Source organism: Zootoca vivipara, chromosome 15 (genome assembly GCF_965207765.1).
Source record: "Zootoca vivipara chromosome 15, rZooViv2.hap1.1, whole genome shotgun sequence".
In the NCBI taxonomy this organism is placed as follows: domain Eukaryota; kingdom Metazoa; phylum Chordata; class Lepidosauria; order Squamata; family Lacertidae; genus Zootoca; species Zootoca vivipara.
Window position 1 is genome coordinate 3209900 of NC_142598.1, and position 11883 is coordinate 3221782.

At 47.9% G+C, this 11883-nt stretch overlaps 1 protein-coding gene and 1 long non-coding RNA gene across 3 annotated transcripts; one reads left to right on the forward strand and one right to left on the reverse strand.

Moving 5' to 3' along the window:
* Positions 1-184: 184 nt before the first annotated feature.
* LOC148683338 (uncharacterized) lies at positions 185-5576 on the forward strand. The gene is made up of 3 exons (XR_015947325.1): positions 185-259; positions 3134-3215; positions 5448-5576. It is a non-coding gene; the product is annotated as an uncharacterized LOC148683338 (long non-coding RNA).
* Positions 4166-5547, reverse strand: TMEM187 (transmembrane protein 187). 2 transcript variants are annotated; one of them, XM_035140714.3, is made up of 2 exons: positions 5418-5547; positions 4166-5252 (listed from the first exon to the last, which is right to left on the reverse strand). In XM_035140714.3, the coding sequence occupies exon 2, from the start codon at positions 5139-5141 to the stop codon at positions 4296-4298; it is 846 nt and encodes a 281-aa protein (XP_034996605.3). In that variant the 5' UTR covers positions 5142-5252; positions 5418-5547; the 3' UTR covers positions 4166-4295. The 2 variants fall into 2 exon arrangements, with proteins under 2 accessions (XP_034996605.3, XP_088514930.1); XM_088658804.1 differs by having other exon boundaries at positions 5422-5460.
* Positions 5577-11883: the final 6307 nt, after the last annotated feature.

Sequence of the window (11883 nt, forward strand, 5' to 3'; positions counted from 1 at the left end):
ACAGCATGGTTTTGAGCAGGGGTTGGCAGCCTAAGGCCCATGGGTCACAAGCAGCCCGCGGGGGTCATTTAACCGACCCACAAGCCGCCCCCGAACCAAGCCGCCTGCTTGGCAAGTCCCTGCGCACTGCGCTAAACCGGTGCAGCGCAGCACAGGGATTCGCTTCCGCAGCACCGGAAATCTTGTCTGCGCAGATGCCGGAAATTGCGGGCGCAGGATCACAGAGGGATCTCCCCTGGGGTGAACTGGCCCAGGCAAGGTAAACCTTGCCAACCCCTGGTTTTGAGGTTGCCTGGTATATGTGCTAAATCTTATAAGTGTTAAATGCTTTACTGTGGCTGGCACTAAGGAGGGAGTAGTTGTGCTGGAGGGGGGAATTAGAACAAAACTATTCAAAACTAAAATTCCATAGGAAAATGGAAGATGAAAAATCTCTCAGTTCACACTGGCAGGAGTCTTTCCCAGCCAAGAATTGAACTTGGGAGTTTATGCATGCAGAGTATGTATTTTACCACTAAGGTAAATGTAAAGGACCCCTGGACAGTTAAGTCCAGTCAAAGGCGACTATGGGGTTGTGGCACTCTCTCGCTTTCAGGCCGTATTTGTGCACAGACAGCTTTCAGAGTCATGTGGCTGTTATAAACCACTGAGCTTCTTGGGCTTGCCAATTGGAAGGTTGGTGGTTCGAATCCCCGCAACAGAGTGAGCTCCCGTTGCTCTGTCCCAGCTCCTGCCAACCTAGCAGTTCGAAAGCATGCCAATGCAAGTAGATAAATAGGTACCGCTGTGGCAGGAAGGTAAACGGCGTTTCCGTGCGCTCTCGTTTCCGTCACGGTGTTCCGTTGCACCAGAAGTGGTTTAGTCCTGCTGGCCACATGACCTGAAAAGCTGTCTGTGGACAAACGCCAGCTCCCTCGGCCTGAAAGCGAGATGAGCACTGCAACCCCATAGTCACCTTTGACTGGACTTCACTGTCTAGGGTTCCCTTACCTTTTACCTACCACTAAGCTATGTTTTTATTGGGTCAGCTGCAAAAATTGTAAGGGTAGATTAGACTATATCTTAGCTATGACACTGCTAATTTTTTAAAGGAGCACTTACCTCTCTATTATTAGTTGATTAATTGGATTTCTTACCTGTCCTTCAGCATAAGGTCCCAAGCATAGAAACAGTATTAAAGCCAGTCAAGATTTACAATCAGACAAATAGGATGGGTCCTTAAAGTGTGTCAAATCAAGAATAAAGAGGTGTCTGTGGGTGCTGCAGGTGGCCACAGTCGTGATTAAGAGTTGCTTGTGTTTTCCCTGGTCTCTGCATGCAACGCTGGCATTGGAGCCGTGAGGTGTGGCACCAGCAAGCTGCTTAACTGAATCTGCATGGTGGGCTAGCATGCTGAAACATTTTGCTGCCTGAATCAGAAAAGCCAAAGGGCAGCTGCTTCATTCTAGAATGGCACAGGACACACTGGAGGCCCTCATGTCTAATGATTTTATTTATTCCATTTGATTTTTCTGTATAGTCTGATATATGAAGCATCAGTTGCGGGCTATAGTGGGAATTCATGGGGTGGCTCCCGTGCCATCCTGATTTGTTAGTGGCAGGGGAGCCCAGATACTGGTGAACTGCTTTATATGGGAGTTCCTGAACAGTTTGAATCTAATCACTTCACATAAAATCTAACTCTTGCAGTCATACGCTATCTGCTGCTTAGACTTTGGGGGGGGGGGGGGCGTGATACAAGTGACATGATTAGAGGATGAATCCAGACAAGTTTGAGGTAATTTATTTTGACTTGGGAGAGGACAAGGACAGGAAAACCAGGATCTTGGTGGTGTCTCACAGCAATAAAGTCTCTGTGCCCTGGCTGTTCAGCCATGGCCTTACAAATAGGGTTGTCAAAAATGTGTTTGTGGCTGATCTTAAAAGTTACTGTGGAACAACAGGTGAAAGGTGGTCTCTGGTATACAGAGCCCTAAACTTACTGTGAATAGGATAATGGGGAATGTCAATTCTGCATAAGAGCCTGCTGGATCAGGCCAAGGAGCCATCCTGTCTAGCCTCCTGTTCTCCCAGTGGCCAACCAGATGCCTGTGGGAAACCAGCAAGCAGAACGTGAGCACAAGAGCATCTCTCCCCTCCTGTGGTATTAGGGAGCATTGCTGCCTCCAGCTGGGGAGGCAGAGAGAAGCAGAGCCATCCTGGCTTGTAGTCACAGAGAGCCCTCTCCTCCTCCATGAATTTGTCTAAACCTCTTTTAAAGCAATCTAAGTCAATGGACAGATCGTGAAGCTGAGGCTCCAATACTTTGGCCACCTCATGAGAAGAGAAGAATCCTTGGAAAAGACCCTGATGTTGGGAAAGATTGAGGGCACTAGGAGAAGGGGACGTCAGAGGACAAGATGGTTGGACAGTGTTCTCGAAGCTACGAACATGAGTTTGACCAAACTGCGGGAGGCAGTGCAAGACAGGAGTGCCTGGCGTGCTATGGTCCATGGGGTCACGAAGAGTCAGACACGACTAAACGACTAAACAACAACAAGTCAATGGCCATCGCTGCCTCTTGGGGGAGCAAGTTCCATAGTCTGACTACACTCTGTACGAAGTACTGTACTTTTAAAAAATCTGCCTTGAGTCTTCCAACATTCAACTTCACTGAATGTTCCCAATGAGCTGTAATGTTATGAAGAGGGGGAAACCTCTCTCTATCCCCTTTCTCCCTCCATGCATAATTTTATAAACTTTGATCATGTCTCCTCTTACTCACCTTTTCTCTAAACTGAAAAGTTCCAAATGCAGCAATCTTCATTCCAATGATCATTTGGGTGATCATTTTTTGAAGCTTTCCCAAATACTACTGCACGTGGCAGTAATGAAAAGGTCAAATGCTAAGGTTGGGATTATTGGAAACAGGATTGGAAATAAAATAATAAAAGGTAGCCGTAAAAGAGTATTCAGTAATAATACAGGCCCAGAGTTACAGAGGTGTGAATGGCAATTGCTATATCTCAACCCAAGGGATCCTTAGAGGTGAGAAGATGACTAGGTACCCATACTGTAGTTGATATGGAACAACCATTATAGCACTGGCTTGGTACTATTCTCAAAGCTCAAAAGTGCTGCTTTGGATTTACAGGGCTGGGACCCACCTTTCTATGGAGATTGGGAGTACAAAGATGAAGATTGTTGGGGGAGATAACAGATCCTAGCAGCACTTGGTAAGAAAGAAAAAGAAAAGCCTTTCACTAAATAAACTCCAGAGCAGGAATACTCTGGAAACAGGAAAAGGAACAATATGTCCTCATAAAACAGAGTGGTCTAAAGGGGGGGGGATGACTTTTTCTGTTGAGGAATGCATTTTCTGGGAGATTATACCTTGAAAGCCATATGCCAACACTGAACTAAAGCCACACACACACACACACACACACAGATTGCCACCCGTATTGTTAATGGAGAATCTCAAGTGAGAGAAAAATAATGTGGAGTAGTGATCTTTTAATCCCCCCTCCCTCGTTCACCTGTGTGAAAGCAGGCTGAGGGTGGCACAAAATTAGGCCAAGGGTTAAATTCTGGTGCCTGGCAGCCCTTTGAGATCATAACCTCCCTGATATTCCATCACAGCTTTTCAAATCAACACCACACCTTCCTGATGGTAGTGTGTGTGTGTGTGTGTACACACACACACACACACACACACACACAATCTCTCTGTGTGTGTATATTTATATATAGAGAGGGAGAGGTGAAGTTGCATGTTTTCTCCTGTGTTTTTAAATAAGTGCCTCATTGCCTGCCCTGAGACTTGGTGGAGGTTGGTCCATGGGGCAAATAGGGCTCTGGCCTAGCACTTCAGCCTTGATTCTTCCAAGCCCACCTGCCTTTACTTGCAACCAGTCTAGAGGGGGTTTCTGGCTGCCACCTTCCTCCTTGGTCTCAGTGTTGCCCTTGTAGAACTAGCAGGCTGGCACTAGAATTAATGGGCTCTGGCAGTACCTACTGCTTATCTCCCCATCTTCTGCCCTGCCAGTCCCAGTGGACACCAGCCACTGCAGCTGAGACCTTTCTACTTGGGCAGGAAATAAACAGAACAAGCAACACTGTTGAAAGAGGTGTCCTTACCAACATCCCTGCCGGCCCTCTTACACATGGAGAGAGGCTGGAGCAGTTTCTGTGTGCAGCTTTTTATTTCAGATCCAGCAATTTAAAACCCCTCTGCCATTGCAGCCATGGCTAATGTTATGTCCTTTGACTGTTAAGTTTATAAAAAAATTGGCATGTGAAGATTGTGGACTAATTCACTGAGACCAGAGCTGGCGCCTGCTCAGCTGGGTAAAAAAGAGGAAGGCAAAATGGAACTGCAGAACATCACAGATCTTGGACCAAAAGTGGCCAGTAAGCCGGCGGAAAAGTGCCCATTGTGCCAGCTCCTGGTCCCACAGCTTAAGGCTTACAAAGCCCAGGCAAGAGACCAATCCTAGCACCAGGTTCCAAGCTGACGTAGCATTACCCAAATGCCTCTGCGCCTTCAGTGCTCTCCAAACAATTATAAATATATGTCCGCTCAATGCCAGCTCAAAGCCTTGGGGGTGAAGCAATGCCAGAACATAGCTCGTCAGTGACGCTGCTTCCATGGCCAGGAAGGTGCCTGGCTGCCACCCGTGCTCCAGAAAGTGACACCAGACAACACCCCAAGCAAAAATTGGCAATGTCAACCACTGATCTAAGACAGCCGCCCAGTGATGCTGTGTCCAGAGCCGCACCCATTGTACAGGCCCGTATGCAAGCGCCATAAGGGCAAAGACCTCCTGGAGGTAGCATGCTTGACCCCTCTCGTCACCCGAAGGCAGCCAGTGCCAGCCCAGAAATATGTAGGCCAAGTTGACCAAACAATTGGCAGGCATAGCCAGTACAGCAGGCAATCCTGACACAGTTGATTCAGCATAGTACTCGTACCCAACTTCTGTGTGAACACCGTCAAAGACTCCGGAAGCCACAAGTCCAACACACAGCAGGAGACCTCCAGACACCAGCAAGAGTGGTTCTCTGCCTCCTGGTTTCCTCGCCGTCCTTTCCAAAGTTCTGGAGGGTTCTTCTCGAACAACGGCCGAACTGCTCCTGCAGCAATTATTCTGCTGTAACATGTTGCTTGCTTTGGCGAAAGCCTCCCAGATGCAATTCGCAGGCCGTGAGAGGCAGGCTTCCGAGCTTGGTGTTTTCCTATCCCAGTGTGGACTTTGATTCTCCTTCCCCTACTAACAGCACAAAAAAGGGTGGAGTGAACGGGCATTCATGACCCAGAGGGACAGCTGTGCTCTTACCTGGCAAGTTTAATGTATTATTGGCCTTTTCTCTTCTTCACTCCACCCCCTCCCCTTTCCCCCCAGAGCAGAGATTGGTGCCTGTGTAGAACTACTTACATACACAGGCCCTGTCTGTTTCCTTGGCAGCCACTCCAGTCACGCTGCTTCCAGTGAATGTGGTTATGAAACAGCTGCAGCGGCAGGATTGGCTGCTGGTGACATCACTGCACAGCGGGGGTAAGGTTGCTTCCTTCCCAAGGTCTTGCGTTTTGTAACCATGGGGACAGCAGCTGCCAGCCTCTAGGTGGTCCCTTGAGTTGGGCCTGCAAAACATCCTGTAGCACAAACTACAGGATCTTTCTTGCACAGGCAATGCTCCCGCCGCCTTTAAAGAACCTCTAAGCACACGTCAGTTCTTCAAAAACGACATAATACTAAACAAAACAACCCACCACACAAGTAGTACTGAGTCTAAATATCATCCAGGAAGTGTTTCGTTATCAAGTTCCTTGGATCTGTAGGCAGAGCCTTGATCATCTTGGTCGCCCTCCTCTGCACACATTCCAACTTGTCAATGTCCTTCTTAAATTGTGGCACCCAGAACTGGACACAGTACTCCAGGTGTGGTCTGACCAAGGCAGAACAGAGCGGGACTATTACTTCCCTTGATCGGTGTTATGTATTGGTCTCTATAGTTTTCAGTCAGGTCCTCGTCAGTTGTTTTAGGAGGGAACTTTGAATTATGTTTGATACATTGTTTGAGCCAGCCTCTATAAAAGCAGGCCAGCTCAGCAGTGGAGTTCAGTTTTGTTCCAGCTTCCAAATAAAGAGCTGCTTTGGAGAAATAGCTGTGTTGTCTGCTATGTCAACCCACTATTCAACACTGGTGATGAAGGTAGGATTTGATGGACATCAGAGCACAGCCAGATTTGATTGCTCACCGAGTGAAATCGCTGAGCGAAATCACTGAGCTGAATCACTGAGCAGAACCAATTCAGAGCTGACCGTTCTGGCTAGAGCACTGTATTCCATCCATCGCCCTCCATGTTGGCATCGGAACCATGGCTTCATTCGTGCCTCTACCGCCGTTTGCACGCCTCTGAATCTTGGGACACCTACCTCGCTTGGTTCGCCTGCTACCTCCAAGCAAATGAGCTGACAGCAGTATCACACTGTTGACTCATGTTCAGCTTTTTGTGGTCCACTAAGACCCCTAGATCCCTTTCATATGTACTACTAACAACTCAGGTGTCCCCCATCTTGTATTGGCGCAGCAGCTTCTTCCTACCCAAGGGTATAACCTTATATTTGTCCCTCTTGAAATTTATTTAGTTAGTGGACTTTTGGGGAGGAATCATGGTGAATTAAATATCTCCTGTTAAAACTCCATCAACAGAGATAGTTATGTAGTGATTGATGATAGCCAAGACATAAATCTAGATTATCAAATTATCTCCAAAGAATAGACACAATAGGGATCAACTTCCAATGCTCTGAAAAGGCTGCTTTCTTGCTGAGGGACAAAGAAACTTTCAAGAGACTCAGATGGGGTGAGTGACTGAGAATGGAAGAACCGTAATCTTGCCCAAACACCACATAATAGCCCTAGGGGTCAATCCTTACACAGTGGTGTCCAAACTTTTTTCAAAGAGGGCCAGATTTGGTGAAGTGAAGGGCCGTGAGGGCTGACTGAAGGGCCAACCGAAGCATAGCTGCCAAGTTTTCTCTTTTCTCGCAAGGAAGCCTATTCAGCATTAGGGAATATCCCTTAAAAAAAGGGAGAACTTGGCAGCTATGAACCGAAGTTGTTGACCTTTTAGGGGGGTTGAAGTTGTTGAGCATTTTTTAGGATTGAACTTGTTGAGGGTTTTTCAGAATTTTACCCCAGGAAATAAACTTCCACAGGGGCCGGATTAAACTGATCAGCGGGCCGGATTAGGCCCCCGAAAAGGACTTTGGACATGATAAACCTCTTTCTTCAATTACTTTTGAAACTGCTATAAATTATCACTGAGACTATCTCTCTGCCAGTTAAAATGTACATCTGAAATATGACCCAACTGCTGTCTTAAAATGAGATGGCACTAATGGGATGAAAACAAAACAAAAAACATGGTTTGATCACACATAAAGATTCTAAACAGCTAAGAGGTGATCCAAGTTTCAGAAATTTTCATTTAATTTTGTTCTATTTTTAATTTCCGGCAGCACTCGGCAAGTGAGCGAGCAGCCAGCTGCCGAGCGAGGCGTTTTACTGGGCAGCGGCTGGCTACTCGCTCATGGGGGGGGGCGCCGAGTGGAGCCTCCCTGGCCAGCAGGGAGGGAGAGCTGCTTCCTTTGAAATCTGGGGAAATTATGGGATATTTAGCAGCGGAAAACGGATTGAAATAAGGGAGTTTCCTGCAAAAAACAGGAGGGTTGACAGCTATGGTCACATCCTCTCCCGATTCAGATATGATCCAGATTCAGATATGGAGAAAGAGGTGGGTGTCATCAGCATACACTGTACCCCAAATCTCCTGATAACTGCTTCCAACAGCTTCAAATAGATATTACGGTAAACAGAACTGGGGGCAGAACAGGGCTTTGCCCTTGTGCATCAAGCATGTTCAGATGGGGGACAAGAGATAATCTCTCAATGGCACTCGGGTGCTTCTCCCTGTATCTGTTCTCATGCCCAATTGCTACCTGCTTCCCCGGAAACTGCCACAGCTGCAGGGTTGGATATGCCTCTGCATCCACTCCCCACCCCACAAACTAGGGCAGGAAACCCACAGCTGATGTTGAAGCTGCAGAGATGGGTTAGCAAAACTGAAGATAGGTCAAGGAAGCCTCACCCTACCACTACCGGAGGCCCAGCGTAACCTTTTCTCTAGCTGTAGTCTGACATTTAAAAGATGAGACTTTTTTCTAGCATGCAGAGATAACTAGGGAGGAAAGCTTTGCCTACTGAAGCACTGTGCACCAGGTGCAGTAAAACAAAAATACAAAATCTAGCAACCTTTGTGGGCAATATGGCAATCCAGAAATGCTGTGTAGGTATGCATTGGGCAGCTGGACATGGATTCCTAATCTCTCTATAAGACTCGGTTGCCCAGCCTGACTATGAACCTTGAACCTCCACATGGGCCTGTGCAGACACAAGAACCCCAGTGGCATTCTCCAGTGGGCCTTTTAATTTTCTCCTATATAAAGGAACAATTGCCAATTTCTGCTATGAGGAAAGAGTAAGACACCCAAGGATACGATTGTTGTGATGGCAAACACCTGCCCTCCAGCCCGGGCTCTCGGTGGCTTTGCCCTCATTTACAGAGACCCGCAGGAGCGACTGCACCCTCTCATGACTTTGCAGCAAACAAGCTCTCCTACCATCCTCACACTTAATGCTCATACTGACATTTTCCTAGCCATCTAATAAAACTAAGTACTGTGTTTTTTTAGTATCTGAAACTAGCAGGTGTTGAAAGTGATTGAACTCCCCTTCTGCTTTTCTTGCATTTTCTTTTGTAATGGTTTTTAAACATTATACATATCAGCAACTTAACTTTTTTCTCAATTCAGGGCGAGCATTTAGTGTTAAACACAGGATTGACAGTTAAGGTTGTTGTTGTTGTTGTTGTTGTTGTTTGTAGATTAGGAAGAACACCACAGAACCTATTGTGTATCACTTTGGTCTTGGATTTGGACTGCATTCCTATGTCTGCTGGAAGTATGCACAACTGCACTCAAAGGGACCTATTTTTGAGCAGACATATTGTATATCGAACTGTGCTATGAATCAGATGCAACTTCTTGCCATGCACTTTCAGTCTTCAAAATGCTGATTCCCACTTGTTCAACGATGTATTTGGGGGGGGGGGAGCAAGTGCTGCTTATTTGCATTAAATGCTCCTCACACCGCTACTTTCCTAAAATAGCATACTTCAGCCACAAAACATATACTCTTCTCCTTCCCCCCCCCATATAATGAGCGTCTGAGCGTCGTGTTTGATACAGTTACAGGTAGGTAGCCGTGTTGGTCTGAGTCGAAGCAAAATAAAAAAATTCCTTCAGTAGCACCTTAAAGACCAACTAAGTTTTTATTTTGGTATGAGCTTTCGTGTGCATGCACACTTCTTCTGTTTGATACAGAAACACATAAGCAAACCAGGAAGCTCCCTGCCTCAGCAAGCAAACGCAGGAGGGAAGGATAGTCACAAATGCAGCTAATTGTGGATACTACATTTCCCGCTCCATCTCCCCCTCCTCAAAAAAAACCACAAAAAACAAAAACCACCTCCCAGTGAGGGAGACAGCATTGCTGGACCCCCTTATCAGTAGTATTATTTAAACCGAAACACAACTCTTGTAGTCCTGGCCACACCTACCTGGGATTAAGCTTCATTGTAAGGTTACTTGTAAGGTTTTTTTGGGGGGGGGGGCGGTGTCGGGAACTGAACTTTTATTTAGGATAGATCTAAGAGGCTGCAGCGCACCCCCTCCGCCTATTTACACGGAAGCAAATCCCTTCACTGGGGCTTATTCTCACATACGCATGCACAGGCTTGTAGCACGCAGGCACCGAACCACCGCCCAGAGCGCAACGAAACAGTAAAATGGGTAGACTATATTTGGGGGGGGGAGTTCAATTCCTTGTACCCAATGGCGAGGCGGCCGATAAGAAAGAGGGGCTGCCGGGTAGTAAGTATCTTGAGGCTGCGCGCCGAGAGACGAGGTCGCTGTAATAATTTTTTTAAGAATACACCTTCGGCGCGCAGACTCCGGAACACCTGCCTCAAAGCTCCTCCTGTCAGCTGTTCGTGCGCCAAAACATTCGACTCCCGTTGTGCGTCTTCCACATACTGGGCCCCGTGTTACAATCGCACGGATCTCGCGGTGCTCTGTATCCTAGCAACCGGAGGTGTCTCAGCGCCATCTTGAGTAGGCACATCCGGACAGCGGACAGCGGCCATCTTGAGGGACGGTCGCCCTCCCTCGAGAGCTTTAGGACGCCATCTTGAAAAGCCAGTGTTATAAGCCGCCAAAGGGACGATTAGTAACACGCCATATTTGTTCCCGCCTTCAGCATCCGAGCAATTTAGTACGTCAGCGCCATCTTGTTTGGCTTCTGATTCGAATGGTTCTCCCCATCTTGGATCCATTTTGAGAAGTGCCGGAGCTATCGCCATTTTGGGAGGACCCCCCCCCCGCGCGTCATTGTGCAGAGCAACTCCCAAAGAGCGGGAGCTTAGCACTTCCGAACATCATGTAATCGCGCTGTGCCATGTTTATTTTTTCTCGACTACATCCGGGAACGTAGTACGGGTGCTTACTGGAACTAGGGTGAAGCCATTTTTGGACAGTGTTCCGCCCATCCGGGTATCCAAAAAGCAGCCATCTTGGATGCGTATATGTCTGCAGAAGGCACATACGGGTATACTGCGGCGCCATATTGAATCACAGAACGCGGGGAGAGCTTGTATACGGGCATTTGAAAAAGACGCCATTTTGGTCTTGTGTTTGAAAAGGCGGAGGCACATCCGGGCAATTTGTGGCGCCATATGTGTTTTCTGTTTTGTGACAGAATAGCAGAGGGGTGGAACCAAGATGGCAGCTTCCAGGAAAGCGTGAAACCTAAAGTTTTTATAATTTGTACTCAGTACATAAGCACCGCCGGATCGGGGGTCGAGTAATTAAATCCAGAATGAGGTTCAGAAACGGGGAAGATGCAGCGAAAGCAAGAGAAGCATATTTAAAGCAAAAGGCAGTGTGCCGGGACCCGGGATGCGACTAATGGTGGGTGGGTGCAGCAGGTGGTTGAGGGGACTGACATGGACCATTAGGCCTCAAGAGCCACGCCATGTATTTAAAGCACGCGACCTCCCCCCAAGGACTCCTGGGAGCTGTAGTTTTCCCGTCACAGGACGGCTATCCTCGGCCCCCTTAAACTTTGAAGAGCTTGAGAGTTGAGCTGCGGGGTGGAGGGAGTGCCATGCGCTTTATATGTGCACTGGACGTGCTTTAAACGTCTGGCGCGGATCCTCTGCATCCGCCATTGGCACTGCGAACAGAATTTTTTTTTCACATGGAGGAGCGTTCACGTGCCTCATGCAATATAAGCCCTTCATCTTTCTCGAAGATGGCGGCGCCCACAGGGTTGCTATAGGAGAGGGAAGCGTATGGAGCCTTCCTGCAGCATTCGTGGCCGGCGTTAGCAAGGAGGCCAATTGCAGGCAGGAGGAGGGGCAGTTGTTGTTTTCGCCCCCAAAAAAGCAAAGAGGGCGGGGCTTCCTGTTCAAAATGGCGACGCCCACATAAACGTTTTTATGTACACAACGTATTGTTAGAAGTGGCTCCGGCGACTCGCGTTAAATTCACAAATTACATTTTTAAAAAAGTGAGTAAGCGCGGTGAAAATGCGGCGCGCACTCTCCCGCACAAACGAAGCCCGCAAAAGAAAAGAGGCGGAGCCCGAATGTCCACAAACATGGCGATGTCCAGGCTGCCCCGCCCACTCAAAATGGCGGCGCCCTGGTGGGAGGGGTTCCGTACGGAGACCTCGTCGTGGCCCCGCCCATCGCCGCTGCCGAGGAAGAGAGACTCC

Coding starts and splice junctions, on each gene's coding strand:
- TMEM187 (XM_035140714.3), bottom strand. CDS start 5,141: ATGTTACAGCAGAATAATTGCTGCAGGAGCAGTTCGGCCGTTGTTCGA.